General features: G+C 42.4%; 1 protein-coding gene across 5 annotated transcripts in view; it reads right to left on the bottom strand.

Moving 5' to 3' along the window:
* Nucleotides 1–278: 278 nt before the first annotated feature.
* The window catches only part of evi5l (ecotropic viral integration site 5 like), a 42812-nt gene continuing 25377 nt past the window's right edge, over nucleotides 279–17713 (bottom strand). For 4 of the 5 annotated variants that reach the window (XM_018761883.2, XM_018761882.2, XM_018761887.2 and 1 more), the window contains 7 exons: nucleotides 11274–11390; nucleotides 9307–9447; nucleotides 8588–8752; nucleotides 5769–5915; nucleotides 5571–5666; nucleotides 4118–4213; nucleotides 279–1554 (listed from right to left, as the gene is read on the bottom strand). In XM_018761883.2, coding sequence (XP_018617399.2) covers nucleotides 1255–1554; nucleotides 4118–4213; nucleotides 5571–5666; nucleotides 5769–5915; nucleotides 8588–8752; nucleotides 9307–9447; nucleotides 11274–11390 — 1062 coding nt within the window. In that variant the 3' untranslated portion in view covers nucleotides 279–1254. The remainder of the gene's footprint in view (nucleotides 1555–4117; nucleotides 4214–5570; nucleotides 5667–5768; nucleotides 5916–8587; nucleotides 8753–9306; nucleotides 9448–11273; nucleotides 11391–17713) is intronic. The other variant, XM_018761886.2, reaches the window with a different exon arrangement.

Genomic DNA, 17713 nt, shown 5'->3' with positions numbered 1-17713 from the left:
GACGGAGTTGGGTACGTGGTCATTTAGACGTAACTGTAACTAATACAATGAGAAATAAAAAGAGCAGCACATTATTCTTCTACCATACTTCACATCATTGACCTTAGATCTTGTTGTAGGGTAGCAGTTGGCAAAGAAGAACAAGGGAAAAAAAGTTTTGCTGCAGCGGGTATAAAGTATTTCTGCAAATATTATATGTATGTAAATATAAAAAATATCAAAATAAATAAGAACATATAAATATTAAACAAAAAAGTTGATTTGGTAACAATGAATTTGTTAAAGTCTTGACACATTAAACAAGTTATAAATTTGAATTATTTTGCCTCCCTTTGTCTGCAAGGCATAAAGACACAAACAGATGCATTCATGTACATATTCATTAATAATTTGTCTATATCACCTAGTAATATACCTATGACAATAAAAATACCACTCAGCATATGTCTCCTCTGCTGTTCTCTCTCTTTCCACTCCTACCCTCTCCTTGGTCCTCTCCAAAACTCTCCAACAAGCTGCCATAAGCTTCAGTGTCGAGCGTCAAGCTTCTCGGGCAGCTATGAGCAGAGAGAACAGCAGCCTGTGATCGAAAGATGAAAAACTAGGCAGATCATAGGGTGTGCAACCCTCAACCTGCTCACTCAGAGTATCCAGTGCAGCTGAGGTTTGGGGAAGACAGAGAACAAACGAGACAGAGAGCACTGCTGTGCTAAGTGTCCATATCAGTGGTAAACACTGAGTGGCACACTGGCAGGAGGAGACAGTGATTCAGGTGAGAAGGGGCAACACTGACAGTACAGCATTAAAATAGTGAAAGCAAACACATGGGAAAGGGCCTTTTTCAGAGAAGCTGCAGTTTCAGGGGAATAGAAGTTCTCTCCCTCTTTCAACTTTACATCTTCTCTTTGTCCACATCACCAGGGTATTCCACGCCAAATGCTCCCAGCTTGTCCCACACTGTCCATCAGTTTGTGTTTTCTCAGTGGGTTATCCAGGATTCAACCACAGGGTAGCCAACTGCTGTGGTGACACTAACAATACTGAAACCTGTGTCTGAGCAGTTCCATAGTCAAGTGTGCATCTGCTAGGAAGGAGACAGAGCCTAATTTGTGTCACTAACATCGGGATGTGAGAGGCAGATGGCACCATGACACCCCAGGACAAATTTGGCACAGCTTATGACAAACAATGTAGGTGGGGGATGCAATGGGACAACAGTGAGCGGCCATGTCACACCCACGCATCCTGGGCTGCTCAGTGGTCCAGGGCCTCCGGGCACACTTTGGAATAGAGTGCTGGAGCTGAGCACCCATCACCCTCACTGGCCCTCTCGTCTCCTTCGCTGTCAGTGCCCCCTTCGCTGTCCAGGTGAGGCGACGGGTGGCAGGCAGCTGACAGGGTCGAGTACCGTGTTGTAGGTGGAAGAGAGCCAGGCAACAGGTCCTCGTCCGAGCTGAGGTAGTCACCCTCCACTGAAGCCGGGCTGGCCAAGTCCTGGAGGCTGCTGCTTCCCAGATCCTGGAAATGCTGGTGTTGTCCACGCAGCTGCCTTATCTGAGAGGAATGAGAAAGCTAAGTCTGTGTGTGCCTTTCTGGGTACTGGACTGGGAGTGGGGGAGCTACAAGAACTGATAACAAATATTCATGGAATCTTTCAGTAAAATCATAGGATTGTCATCTAAAAGTCATACTTAATACTTTTTGTCAAAAGGGGCTTCAAATGTGCCCAAAATGGTAACAGCTGGTTCCAGACTCAACACAGCTCTGGGATGCATTTTTTGCATGTGAGCACTGCCCAGACTGCAAAGGGTTACTGGAACAGCACAAAGACAGATTTCCACGAAGCGGACAGGCCTGACTGAGAGCGCAGAGGACAGCAGAAGAGCGGTACAGTGAGTGGGTGTGGGAGGAGCAGAGGTGCATTAGGTGAAGTGACACAGGAAAGTGTGCATAAGGGGAGGGACCTGATCCAGGGACGTCTGACTGTGCGTGTGTATGTGCGTCTGTGTTTGAGCGCATGCAAGATGGAGAGACAGAGAGGCAGAACCTGTGTGTTGGGGGTGGCGGGGGCTGGGCGAGCCAATGAGTCTTTGGCTGATGAAATGGACAGATAAGTTTCAGCACAAATCAGAGACACTGTGGTTGTGGTTTGTGTTTGTCGGCTCAGTTCAGATTTTGTCAGTTTGAATTTGAGGGGCTTTTCTGCCTGCAGCGTGGGTTCCAGTCACTCCAGGCAACGCAGAGCGCCGTCACAGACGTACAGGCAGGATGTCAGTATGTTGACCGCTGCCCAGTTTTAAGCAAGTTCCCTGAGCCCACCTGGTTGCATACAGGTTAGTGGGCAGAATCGCTATGCGTTGCCTCAGTTAATGGTAGAAGGGCTCTGTGTCATAGTCGCAGCTTCCCCTCGGCACCTTGCGTGACAGCAGTGAGCTGCAGCCTGTCCCCCGCCCCATCTCTGTGTGCGTCAGCGAGCGAGTGTGGGTTCAACTGTGACTCAGGGTGTAAATCTCAGACCGGCCCGGGAGATTCGCTCACAATTTTTTCCTTTAAGCCCAGGGTGGATTGCGGAGGGCTGGGAGGGTGAGGGGGAGGGGACACCTGTGGTTAACCAGCGGAACACTCAGTATGACTGAGATCCACTAAGCTTACACCCACCCCTTCCGGGTTCTGCTGCCCTGTCTGGCAAATGAGACCTGCTGCAGACTAACTTCAAGCAACTACGTACGAAAAACAAACACACAGTAAAACACAATAATCAGTGATAATCACTTCACGGTAACAGCATTACATTAGACTTTTTACAAGAATTTATCTGTAATGCATCTTGGGGTTTACTTTGTATGTACTGCATCCAGTTTTCCCAACCTAGTTTATGTCACATGACCCAGCAATTTACTTTCCACTGAGTATTTCAGAAAGTGTTTCTCCACTGTCATGCTACTGAGATACCTGTTAAACCCAAAAAACACAAGATTTAATCAGAAAACAATTTAACCTAAGAGCACCATTCATTTTTAATGAACCATTTTCATGTTTTATTTTTTAACAATTTTCTCCAAAGCAACTTACAACAATTTATGCAGTTGTACAACAGGGTCATTTTTACTGAAGCAATTTTGGGTGAGTGCTCTGTTCACAGATACTGCAGCAGAAGGTGGGATTCAAACCTCGGTCCTTCAAGTGAAAGTTGGAAACTGTAATCACTACACTACCTGCTGCCTATTGCTTCAGGAAGTCAATGAAAAACTGAAATTCAGTTCAACAGAAATAATTATTTGCACAATAAAACCAGAGAAACTGTTGAGGAATCACTGACTGCATGGACATCGTACACTTCTGTAATGTTCTTAAAGGTCAGACCATTGATCTACAGTTAAAATACTTATTGCACCAGTCACAATTAAAATGTTTTTCAGTAAAATATACTGTTAATTTTCTTTCAAAACAGTTTGAAAAAACTTCTCTGCCACAGCTATGATGTCATCTTCATGTGTGCTCTCGTAGAAAGTGGAATAGTGTGGAAGATTTCCGAGAGCTCGCTCACTGACCAAATGAATCAAACTGAAACCGCACAAAAATCGTAACAATTTCATATCTCAGCACTATGAAAATACTGGCACGGAGAAGGAGGCCAGAGAGAGAGCTCTGTCCAAGTCTGCCTAGCCACAAACACTAGTCACTGTCACGCACGGCTAATCTCCGAATGAGTAACCTGCCGCATGGGGACTCATGTCACAGCTCTCAGCAGCACAGCGGGCATGCGCTCCTCCTTGATTTGCTTGTGTGCGTGAGAGAAAGAAACACAGCACTTACACACACAGTGAAAACCATATGTGTGTAAAGATCTGGGGAGGGTGGTGTTCACCGTCACCAACTCTGATTTACAAGAACACTTCCAGTGAAGTGATTCTGGGACAAAGTTAGGTGGCTGGCATGACAGATCAAAAACCGCACACACACTGCTTTATGCTGCTGCCTGTGAGAGGGTCTTTCATAAGACAGCCAGAATAGTACTAGAGAGCCCCAAGTCTTTGCACCTAATGTCACTTGGTGTCGCCTGGTGTTTGTATGCTCGGGTGATGGATATATCACTGGTTCATACTGAGTGCCTGACCTCGTTCTTGAGCTCAGAGATTTGCTCCCGCAGCTGGGTGATGTACTGGCTGGCGTCCGAGTGGTTCAGCTGACCCTGGATCCGCCCTTCCTCCTTCTGAAACCCAGAAAGACCAGAATTAAGCTGAGCATAGAGCAGGATCAAATACATTTGTGCCATATATGCTCAGGTCCTGTGCTGTGCTAGCACACCCCCACTACATATTGCACCAGTCAAAAGTTTTGAGTACAGATGCTGGAAAGTAGTTTTGGTCTTGAGGCACTTGGTTGAGTTTGATCAGGAATTGAGCCAAGATGTCTTCCTAGCTCTTCTGCAGCAGTTCCCCAAAATCCAGAGCACTTGTGGGTTGTTTTACTTTCACTCTTCTATCCAGTATGTTGAATGAAAGTACTGCCCAGGTTGCCTACGTGTCCAGTGTTTTAAATGGCACTCTATGGTTATACACTTCACTTCATCATGTGCTGTTGTACTCAGAAGTGGATAGAAAACCTCAATTTACTTTGTGACCTGTACTTAAGTCATATTAGCGACATATCCTCAATGTCAGGTGATGTCTTCCGTGGATTTCATTAACCAACATCAGCTATCCGTTAATTATTTTAACAATGAACTTTGATGACATTTATCTAACTAGCTATATAACTTACATTCAAGCGAATGCCTTCTAATATCTCATTTAGGATGTCACAATTATAGGAAAGTTAGTTAAGGATAAAGCCTTGTACCCTAAAGGTTGTCAGTTTGAATCTTACTCCTGCCAGATGTGGATAAAAGGTCTCTTTTCAATGGCAAATTAATGATATAGCTGTTTTTTTGGAGCACTAAGCAGTGTAGCACTAAGCAATTGATTGCCTTGTGATCAAAGGACAAAAATTCAACTTGCCACTACTGCAGTAGTACCCTTGGTTAAGGTACTTACCAAAAATCGCTCCTGTTAAAATTACCCTTTTGTATAAATAGGTAAGACACTGTAAGTAGCTAAGTACAGAAACCTGACATTGTACAGTAAGTAGCCTTGTAAGTGTCAGAAAAATAATGGTTAGTAATACCTTGCAGATTGTGGTCCTTTTTTAGGAGTAATTTGATTAATGAACAGTATCATTTTTAGAAGTATATCACAATTAATTTACTAAAAAGGTACAAATAAATTTTCTGCAAGTAAAAACTATATTGAAGCTGTTAACATTGCCAATGGTTCAGAACATTAAAAGCCTAGTTTGAAATAACAAAGAAAAGTCACGTTTTAGTAGTTTTTTGGCTTTATACATTTTTTACTTTTAAATTATAGAAATTTTTGGTGAATATTTTCACAAGTATTTTTTTGAAGTAACAGTACTTTTACTACTTTTGACCACCCACCTCAGGCCATGTCACAGCTAATATTGAGCATTGCAATGGACATAGGTACTGTGTGGGGAGCTCACAAAAGGGAACCATGAGAGTGCTTCTGTACCTGGATCTCAAGCTCAGCGATCCTCTGCCGCAGCTCAGCCATGGCTGCCATGCTGTCTGCCTCCCGTAATCGTACGGCCATCACTTCCTCCTTACTCTATTACACACAGACAGGGGAATGGTTAAGGGTGACTTTAACACTTACCAAACAGTCAAGACACTGGCTAGGTTTTGCATGTGTGGTTTCAGGGGACCTCACCTTGCAATCTGACTCGGCCTGCTTCCTCTTCACCTCACTGAGCTGCCCCTGCAGGCCTTTGTTCTGCGCAGTGAGGTATTGCACCCTCTCCTGCAGGGCAGCACTCTCTTCCTCCTGGCGACTCACCAGCTTGCCGTGGATCTGGTTCTGGGCCCAATTAATCAAAAAACAGTAAAGCCAATAAAAACTGGTCACCCCCATATTGGTTCTCAATGCAGTGTACAAGGGGGGAATGGTGGCGCGGTGGTCACTGGCCCATGCCCGCTGTGTGGCGGGTCTGGGGTTCGAGCGCCATTTGAGGTGCCTTGAAGTGGACTGGCGTCCTGTCCAGGGTGTGTCCCCTCCCCCTATGGCCTTGCACCCTGTGTTTCCAGGTTAGGGTCTGGCTCACCACGACTGTGCTCGGGACAAATGGTTGGAGACATTGCTTTCCTTTGCACTGCATTGCAATGTACAGGTAAACAATGACTTTTGATGCATAAATGCTATGTTGCGGTCTTTGTTCATCAATTTCACACATTATTAATGTTAAAATACTAATATAGAATATTAAACACATTTTCATGCTGTACTATTATTTTCATTTTCATTACTAAATCTGATTTCTTTGCTTTTCCCTTTCTGCATTACCAGAACTCTCAGGCTAAATAAAAAGTAACTTGTCTTTTCTATGAGATGTACGTCACTTTGGAGAAAAGCATGTGTGAAATGAATACATTTAAATTTAAACATAAATGAAACATTATGTTAAAAAAACTGAATTTCTGCAAATAAAATGTAACTGCTGACAAAAACATACTGACTGGAGTCAATAAAAAATATGGGTGTCTTGCAGTAGTACGGCCAGCTGATGTTATCATACAGCATCAGCACTGGAAAATAATATAATGAGGCTGATGGGACAGCCATTTTAAGTCAAAGGCTACTTGTACATATACAGGAGACAGAAGCTTCCTCGAGTTATACAGAGCAAATCTTGTGTCACCTGGCAAAATGGGAAGAAAGGAGGTACCAACAAACTCTGCAGACAATGTCGGATTCAGATTCCCAAAGTTAGCCTAAATAGGTTATTCCATAACACCTGTGTTTTAAGCAGAGGTCCCTTGATGCTTGCATATATATACAGACTTCAATTATTCCCGAACACTTGGGGTGAAAAATAATTTAGTTTAACTAACTACTTGTCCTTATCTAAGCTTATCCAATTTATTCCCTTTATGTTAAGTTACCTTTTTAGCAGTACTTAGGGTGGTTAAAGCTGTCAACCACCGGATTCTACTCTCCTCTCTTAGTCAGCTTGGGATCAAAGGAGCAGCACTAAGATGGTTTGAGTCCTACAAATCTGTCAGATCCTATCAAGTGGTCTGGCGGAGCTCTCGTTCTTCTCCTCTGCCTCTCTCAACCAGTGTCCTACAGGGCTCAGTACTAGATCCTTGTCTCTTCTCGATCTACACCTCCTCTCTTGGCTTGGTCATAGCCTCTCATGGATTCAAATACCACTGCTATGCTGATGATACCCAGCTTTTCCTCTCCTTTACACCTGGAGCATGAGACATTTCCGCACGCATCGCTGCCTGTCTGTCAGACATCTTTGCATGCCTATCTGATGACCACCTCCAACTCAACCTCTTCAAAACAGAGGTTCTTCATCTCCCAGCTGGCCTGTCTTCCTGTCACAATCTATCAATCAAACTGGAAAACTCACTCATTTTGCCTACCTGCTCGGCCAAGAGTCCGGGAGCGACGACTGACTCGAGTCTATCTTTTTCTCGGCACATCGAAGCCACAACCCGGTCCTGCAGATACATCCTGCATAATATTCGCAGGATCCGTCCCAACCTCACAACTGACTCTCCCCAACTACTTGTCCAGGCCATGGTGACTTTCCATCTGGACTACTGCAACTCTCTCCTGTGCGGCCTTCCCGCTACTGCCATCAAACCTCTGCAGCTGATACAGAACGATGCTGCTGCATGAGTTGTGTTTGACTTGCCAAAGCGTTCCCACGTATCTCCTCTACTCATTTCTCTGCACTGGCTTCATATAGCTGCCTGCATAAAATTGAAGACCCTGGTTATTGCCTACAAATGCATCAACAGAACTGCTCCAAGCTACTTACAAAACCTGATCAACCGCTACACCCCAACCAGACCCCTTCGTTTGTCTGCTTCTGCTCGCTTAGTGGTCCCGTGCACGAGAGGTAAAGCACGGAGGTTCTCGGTTCTGGCTCCGTTGTGGTGGAATGACCTCCCCTTCTCACTCAGAACTGCAGACACTCTGTCTACATTCAAAAAGGATTTGAAAACTCACCTTTTCTGGACTCACTGCACCCAAGATCTCTCCAGCTCATGTATGGTGTAAATGTTCATGCACCGTAACTTTACGATCATCTCCCGAAAAACCTTTACACAGCCGCTACTCCTATATTGTATGTGAGTGTTTGTGTACCTTATAATAATAAAAAAAAATTGTAAGAAGGTTTTATCAGGGTTCATCTATCCTGCATTTTATGCACCTATTCAAGCGATGAACATTGGTGCATCAAGTGGAAAGTAACAAACTAGGTTTACTTAATCACGTCTGCAGCTATGTCTCTTTCTCCTAATGTAATGCACAAATTTGTATTTTCGCTGAGACATACATCGCTTTGGAAAAAAGCGTCTGCTAAATGAATAAATGTAAATATAAATGTAATGCTTTAAAGAGAGCCAAAAATCCATTGTAAATCCTAACAAATAGTCAGCACTTCTGTATTTGTTTTTTGGGATCTCTTATTTTTCAGACTCTGGCCATACAAGGGCACAATGGACTCTACTGACCTGGCTCTCCAGCTGTAGGACCTTGAGCCGCGCTTCCCTCAGCTCGGCCTGAGCCTGGGCCTCACGCAGACGCATGCTCATCAGCTTGTCTTGAAGCTCATTCATTGCATTCTTCTTTGGAGACTCCTTCCAGTGACCTCCTCCGCCACCCCGTGACACATGCTGCTGAAGGAGGAAGTGGACACCTGTTATCAGTTGTGCAGTGTGACCACTCAGACACACAGTCACCAAAACCAAGTGCATAGGGTGGATAACACAAGTGAAAAGACATTCATCGGCATAACCACTACTGCTAATGACTGGAACCCTCATCACACTCTACTCTCAAAATTCACATTAAAATTCAATTGAAAGAAAAAGTTCACATTCATCAAGTTCAAACGGAAATATAACTGTTAATTTAACACAGGTTTGAACAGCAATGCCAAATCAAATTTAAATACACAAGTTCACAAAACTGCTCACAGTAAAGAAATGTTCCCAAAGTAGAAAAAAAATAATAAACATAAACAAAATTTAAGAAAAAATTTTTTAAAAAATCAAACCTTATGCACAACAGACGGGAAAATTTTTTTTTTTTAAAAATCAAACGAGCAGACTAGCCTCTTGGGTCTGTGGCTTATGCTATGAGGTCTCTCCCTCATCATTCTCTGTCAAGTCTCCTTCTCACTCCTCACTTTCTCTCTTCTTACTCCAGCGCTATGCAGTTGAGACTATACCTGCCAGCACTGGTTCAGCTCTGTCACAGTGTCCTGCATCTCCCTGAAGCAGTGCAGAGTCTCTAGCTCCCTCAGCTTCACCAGCTTCAGCTCTTCCTGCAGCTGTGCCACATTGCTCTCATCTGGCAGCAAGCTGCTCCTCTGTAATAGAATATGCACATACTCACATGAAAACATGAAAGCACACACACATATGTGTGTATTCACTGAGGTTCAGGCATTTTTTCTGTATACATGCACAAAGTCTCCCAATTGAAATTCAGCATGTCATCAGTACTGGTGCCTAACAGCTCCTAGCCGTAGATTTTGATACGGGTTCATATCTGATTCAGTCTATGCGGAGTTTGTGTGTTCTCCCTGCGTTCACACAGGATTCAAATGGGGGCTTCGTGCTCCTCCCATTAGGCAAATGTATGCATTTCAGGGTTTGATGATTCCTATTTTCCCTTTGTGTGTGAACGAATGTGTTACATCGCTCTCTTGTAAAGATGAGTGAATGACTGTGGGTAGCTTAGTGTTGTGCATTTTAATTCACTTATGACAAAAGCATCAATTTATATACTATTTATTAATAACTGCCTGTTGCTTTAGAGATAAGTGTCTGCTAAATGAATAAATATAAATGTAGATGGGCTGCCTAGACACCTATAAGAGTAGTCTAACAAGCACACAGCTATAGTCTGGCTACTGAATATACACACAGCACCAAAGATGATGCTACCTAAAAGGACCACATGTATGTAGAAAGCATCACTTGCATATTTTAATACATCAGGACTGGATCTGAAAGGGAGCAAGTAGCATAAAAGGCTGTTTGACATGTCTGTGCATAACAGTTTTACCAGCTTGTCTGTGTGCACATGATAACTTCAGAGAGGCACTGTTTCTGGGTGTTCTAAACAGTGTGGTTCATGTGGTGAGAGGTGAAGGCAGGAAGCTCCCAAGGGGGTTTGGAAGTGCAGCCGAGTGGCTGGTGGGGTGGGGCCGGGGGTGCTGTCGAAGCGGCATGGTGGGCTTGGTGGGTTTCTGTCTCCGGGGTTGGTGGGCTCTGTTCCCTGCCTCGTGCTCAGCTTTGCATCGCCCATTCCCTTGCTGCAGGCACAAATGGTGGCAGAACTTGTCTTTCTAAGAACCTTCTGCCAGTATGCGGTTGAGGGTACACTGAATCTGGAGGGGGAGCAGGGGTACATAGTGGATGATATTTCCACAACCAACGTTTTCTTTGCTTGCCCTCCCCCCATTTTCTCTCCTCTCCTTTCAGGCACTAAGCTGTTAGTCTGCCCATAAACCCCGCCATATGACTCCTTGCTTAATGAAAATGGATAATCTGGATGGAAAAATTACTATTTGGGGGCTTCCAGAAGATGTTCTGAATAAAGTTAGGAGAGCTTGCAACTACACAATTGTTGGTGTCCCCTCCTTATTTTTAATCACCTCTACTCTTTTTGTTCAGTAATCAGATCTTTTACTCAACTTGGACAAAATGAGATGCAGTTATAGGCCAGAGGATATTGCAAAGACAGCAATTAAAGGAATGGACATCACCAAAGGAGGAAGACCAATAAGAAGCGGAGTAAAAGTAGGAGGAAAAAGGGTTTGGTGTGGGCATCCAGACACAGTCCCTAAAGGTCAGGTAGATGAACACAAGCCAACCCACAAACCCATAAGCGCTGAAAAGGCAAGCATGGTTTGGAGTAAGTCTCTCTGAAGAAATGCTGAAGCGAGGCAGGCAAAGAGGAATAATGTCTCTGTTTTTACACACACACAAAATCACTCACATCAACACCCTAGTGTGTTGAACTCATACAGCATCAAAGACATACACATACAGATGGCCATATTCAGCTACTCTCCATTAAGTACCAGTACGCACTCAATGACAAGTCAATATAGGTCTAACACAGCAGTTCAACTACGTCTCCTCATCTCCCATGAATGTTAGCACATTCTGGCTGAAGTGCTCTCACCTTCTCCAGTTCCAGCACCTTGTCCTGCATCTCCTTTAGGGCTCCAAGCAGCTCTGCCTCCTGCAGCCGTGACTGCTCCAGCTGTGTCTGCAGGCTGCTCACAAACTGCTCTGTATACTTCAGAGGAAAAAAATTTCAGATAAGACTATATTGTTGCTTCTACTACTGCCTCTGTAAATAATAGTAGTAAATAACCCATCTATCCATCCATCCACAAGTAACTGTCCAAAGCAGGATTGCAATGATCCAGGGCTTATCCCAGAAATATGTCATGAGGCAGGTACAATCTGGATGGACATTAGTCCATCACACAGTAGCCAGACACATTTACTCAAAGGTACAAACAGTATGCATAATTCAGATTGACAGATTCATCTGAAAAACATGCTTTCAGACTGTGGGTGGAAACCAGAGCATTACAACATTCATGTAACACAGGCAATGTATGTCAATATTGACACAAAGAATAAAATGCTCTGAAGTATGAATTACCCACACACCCACACACACACTGAACCCACTTGTCCCGAGTGGGGTCGCGGCAAGCCAGAGCCTAAGCCGGCAGCACAGGGCGCAAGGCTGGAAGGGGTGGGGACACACCCAGGATGGGATGCCAGTCCGTCACAAGGCACCCCAAGCAAGACTCGAACCCCAGACCCACCAGAGAGTAGGACCCGGCCAAGCCCGCTGCACCACCGTAACCCCAATATGAATTACCTCTTGTGATAATTCGTACACTAATAGAATGTTTTATAAAAAAAGAAAAAAAAAAGAAAAAAAAGTACATGTGTCGTGAGCTGTGAACATGGTTTACTCAGTCCATCGAGCTCAGAGAAGTTAGGCCTGGTTCAAGACAGCCTGGTTCCTGCACATGGAAAGGTGAACAGCTGCAGGGTTTTCAATGACTCAGTCCCAGTCCCGAGTACCAGGGCAGCACAAATTAGTAAATAAATAAAGGAGAAGTGCCATTCTGACTGTGATGCTGAAGCCGTGGTCAGTGGGAGGTTGTGGTTTGTGTCATGGACTGCAGAAATAACCAGCGCAGCTGCTTATTCTCACAGGCTCAAACTCTCTCTTATTCCCCTCAAGCACCGGGCTGCCTTCCCCCACCTCTGGGTACAGGGTGAGAAGGTCACCCGGAGGACACAACACTTTCTGAGAACGAGGTAGTTCACACTGTTCATCTTTCAAAAGAGAAATGAGAAGAAAGGGAAGAGCTCAGCCAGGACATGAGAACATAAAATGAGCTCACAAGAAGAAAAACAGTGTATAGACAATGGAACACAGGCAAGGGGGTATGTTAAGTGTAAGCACTGAAATCACACCTTCACAAACAATACAGAGAAGAAAAGTTTTGCTCAGGTGTAGATGGCTGGAAGCCACTTTCATAAAAAGAACAAGGTAATGATGCCAATGCAAGCTGAAAACTAGGTAGATGTACAATTTTCTCCAAAGAGGATCTGATGTAAGTTTCAGCTTCGCCCACAGAGACAGTTTTCACTTCTAAATGCATAATAAGGAAGTCCAAAAAAGGCTACATGGAATAGACCTGAGATATAAAACTTCATTAAATACTGAAAGCTCTTGCAGGTACAAAATGAACCCTCTCCTCACATTATCACACAGAGTGTTCATAACAGTTTTTGCTCATACCATCACATTCCAGAGATGCCATACTTGCCCTTTCTTTTTGTTACATTACATTTACATTTATTCATTTAGAAGACAAAACAACATAAAACTCAAGGTTACATTGTCTCTATTAAGCAGGTTTGACCGGATTGTTCATTTTTTAAGTACTGCCAAGAAATTACATTTGTGTCTTAAAAAGAAGGAATTGGTACCCCGTGACCCCGTATGGGACAAGCGGTTCAGAAAATGTGTGTGTGTATGTATTTACATGGCACATAAAGTCACAGAAGGCAGACTGTGTTTACCTTACCCTTTGTTCTAACCAACCTCTATTTTAATGTGTTTTCAATGAGGTACAAAATGATGTACGGGAAGCAGCGATGGGTATCAAAAGTAAGGCCATTAACAAAAAAAAACACCCTTCAAAAAAAAAAAAAAAATCTAACTTCACAGTATGTTGTTTGATGGTGTTGATAAATACTGCTTGTTTATACCATTACATTTCCTATCATGCACTGGATGTGAATATGTAAACTCTGTCATTTGCTCTCATGCAAGCGCAGTGACAGTATTGTGGCAGTAGTGGAATTCCTTACCCTTTCAATGCTCCTCTGACTGCACAATGGTGTGGGAGGCAGGGTGTGTGAGAACTCTGCTGCAATACCGTACCCATGAGACACTCTCGTCTCCATCATTCACACTGGTGTGTGTCACAGCACAGCGAGACTTCAGGTTATTCACCGAGAGAGGCTGCCTATTCACTGAGGCAGCCAACTGTTTCACCAGATGCAGAGCTGGTGGTATCTGAGACATACACTAAGTACAATTATCATCACAAACAAACTTGATGGAATCCACCCAGTTGTATCAAAAAAGTTAGTTCTTGGGTCTGAGATCACACCATCTCAATTTAGCACCAGTACCTTCGTCTGCGAACAACTGTTGCTTGTTCTGACATTTCTGAATTCTGAGAAAGATCTCTCAAGATGGAAGTGTTTTGAGGAACTAAAGATGACACCCAAAACTGGCAGATGGGAAGAAAAGAGAGGGAAAGCATAAGATGACCAGGTCCACCTTACAGCCTACTGGTACAAACGCCCAGTAGAAACCAAACTGATCAACAAAAAAAGTACACAATTAATCCAGAGAAAATAATTTCTTATCAGCCAAACCACCCAACCCCCTGCATTCAAATTAGGAGATGTTTTATATACTTCATAAAACACAAACTAAAAATCTGAACAAGCAGTAGTTTCATCTATTCATCTCAACACTTCAAGTGTTCAACTAGGGTTTTGGGAATTGATACTTTAACTAAAATGTAATTTTTGTCCCTTATGCAAAGATGGGTGTTTTTATCAGAGGTACATGTATGGACTATGAGCACCTGCTGTGTATTATGATCTTCCTTTCAGCCAAATTAATGTAATTTCACTCATTCACAAAATAATCAGAAAGAAATAAATTACAAATTCCTTAAGACAGTTACAAATACATTTTTGAAAATTAAGCTAATTTAAGAGTTTCATGTCTTAAATTCAGCTACTTCAATTTTAAAGTATTTCAACTTTCTAATTACTCACCATTTCACTGATAAGTGCGAAATGTGAAGATATATTTTGTGTGCTTGTATATATACACACACGCACGCACACACACCCACTGAACATATGGTCCTGGTAATAAAGATACTAAAATTAGGAATGACAAAATAGAATATGCTTTAGAGATCTTAAAGATGTGTTTATTATTAATCCTTTAGATTGCCAAAGTACTATACTAAACTACTTCACAATGATTTACCTATTTACACAGCTGGGTAATTTTTACTGGAGCAATTCAAGGTAGGTACCTCGGTATACTGCAGCAGGAGCAGGTATTTAAACCCGGATTCTTTAACTGGAACGTGACAGCTGTATGCACTGTGCTACTGCTGGCCCGATATATAGACAGATTACAGAATATTTATACTTTACTGACACAATATGTCTCTCTTTTGTTACCTGGTCTGGAGTAATGGGGCACAGACAAGATTCTCAAAGAGCCTTCCTGGAGGAAGCAATTTTTTGTTACAATGAAAGGAGCAGCCCTAGGTTACATTTATAATTCCCAAAACATATCCCTGCCTCTCCCTACACAGTTACTGTCACATTAGTACTTAAGAGAAGATGCGTTGCATCACTTATTTTCACGCTGATGTTGCCAAGCTGACAAGTGTTAAATCAAAAAGCTGTTTGGACTGTTCTTCTGTTTTCAGAAATGGGTGGTGTTTCCATAGGTGTAGACTGGTCAGCTATTTCTATTTTCTACTTAACCTCACAATTCTAACAAGTTATGCATATGGCCTCTCAGTGGCTGACAATCAGAGACAGAGTAGGACTTGACATGTGGTGGGTACATTTTCCTTTAACATCTCCCACTGTTGGAGATTAGTGGCTGCTGTAATATAACTGCTATACAAAATCAGATACCTTCACATCAGTGTGTATGTGAGCAAAAGGAGTGTAACGCTGTGTAGGCAAGCTGTCACAAGTTGTATATAGCACAGTGCTCTCAGATCTGTGTGGGAAACCATCACATTCCTTTTCTGAAAAACCTCTTAATACATCACATGGCAACTGAGGCAGTGATCTTACAAGACTCCTCTTTCTGGGTGAGCCATGACTTCCCAAAAATCCTCAGTTAGCTTAGTGACACACATATGGGTCAATTTCATGAACTGTAAACCAACCTAGATCAGAATTTTTTCTGTTACGTGATAAGAAGTTTTTTGCATGTTTTGCTCACAGTGTTTGCTGACCATGGAAGAATAAAACTTTAAGCATGTTTTTAATTGTGACAAACTCTTGAACAAGTATAATGGTAACAAGAATCGTGTCAAAATAAAAAAAAGCAAAATTTTTTAGTGTTTACAGTGGATTGATATTTTAAAACAGTATTTGTCTATTTCACATTTTTAACAATACTGTAATTTTGGGCAGCTACAAAAAAGTTATTAAAAACTATTTGTAAATTAGATCATTTAAACCCAGATATGGGGAAACATGATAATATTCATTTTAAAATGAATGTTTATCTCTGAAATATGAAGGGTCACAATATAAACACTTTGCTTTTCAAAATAGTTTAAGACTGGCAGCATGTTTTAAGATAAGTAATTGAAATTACCAAAGATGTCATTTATAATAGCTCCAGCTCATGTATGGTGTAAATGTTCATGCACTGTAACTTCGTGAGCATCCCCAGATTAGCCATTATACAGCCACTACTCTGGCATTGTATGAGATTGTTTGTGTATCTTATATTTAAAAAAAAAAAAAAAAAAAGGTAGGATGTTATCAGGATTCATCTATCCTGCGTTTTATGCACCTACTCGAGCGATGAACATCGGTGCATCAAGTGGAAGGTAATTTTGGTAATATTGTTCTGTAATATTGTTCTGTGTATTACGGCATCCTAACCCATAGGGTTCTCATGGTGAACCAGTTATATGTGATTTTTATGCGCAGCGTCACTTTGTGTATTCATGCACAACGCCACTCCCTCAATCCCTTTTACCACTCAAGTTACCACTCAACTACACAATGCACAACAGATGTTTCTTTAATATGGATAACCTACTGTTTAATTCTCATAAATGGATATGGCAGAACCAATGAAAAAGTGTTTTGGGAAACAAGAGAGTTAGCTTTCACTCTTAGAGCTGAGGGGAGCACTTTCTGTTCAGCTATCACTATGAAGAGAATTTACAGCATTAAGTTTAACAGAAAACCATAAGTCAGATTAACCAAAGTTTCTAAAGGGTCATGAATACCTTCATGAAAAACCAATTTTTTCATATCAAAACTTTAAACTCCAGGTAGTCCCTGAATTACGAATGAATTCCGTGTCCTCAGTCTGTCTTTAAGTCGGATTTTGATGTAAGTCAGAACAGTTAGGTATGGTGGGTATCTAATGTCAGTTATTCAAATGTTTGTCTTAGTATATCACATATCATGTACCTTTCTATGCATAAAAAACACTAAAGAAACACTTCCAGATACACTAAAATATCTTTAAAATAATACAATGTAATGATAATAATGATAATAAATGTAACTACGGTATTTATAGTAGAGAAAGACATAAAAAGAAATAAATATTACTACTGTCATGATGAACAGAGGACACGAAGGAGGCTGGACCCAAGTGTAGGATTGTTTATTCAGAATCAAAGGATTATACGTGTTCTCGTGGCTGGGGACAGGTGAACGGTTGATCGATCGGCGAACTGAACAGAGGCGAGGATCTGAAATGATGGTCGAGGGACAAGGCGGGCGGTCGTTATCAAAGAGACGTGGAACGGGACTGGGGAACGATTAGGGATAGGACTTGGAAGAGCAAAGCGAGGTGGGTTTAAGAACTCAAAGGGGATGGCTGTGTCGAGTGAGATTCCGCAACTGGGAAGAGGCTGAGAAGTGCCGTTTACAGGCAAGTGCTCCAATTGAAGCTGCTGGTTGAGGTGCGGGTGCGGTTTTTATAATACGGAGAGAAACTTTAATGTTTGCTTTTCCAAGATTCATTGGTATTTCACCTTTTGCTTTATTATTTCCACTTTAGTTTCAATCATGATTGTTTACCTTTTCTTTGATGCACCACCATGACTTGCAGCACATTTATGTTTTGGTGCCATGGTTAGGAGGGTAAAAACAAAAAAATTAAAGCCAAATACAATAACACACGAGACACTTAGCAACGTAGTCCAACTGAAAAGAATGAAGTCTGTCCTACCTTGGGCTCATGCACCTCGCCCACGAGCTGACAAAGTG

The sequence above is a fragment of the Scleropages formosus genome, chromosome 20 (assembly GCF_900964775.1).
Source record: "Scleropages formosus chromosome 20, fSclFor1.1, whole genome shotgun sequence".
Taxonomy (NCBI): Eukaryota; Metazoa; Chordata; class Actinopteri; order Osteoglossiformes; family Osteoglossidae; genus Scleropages; species Scleropages formosus.
This window is presented reverse-complemented; position numbering and strand designations above follow the sequence as displayed.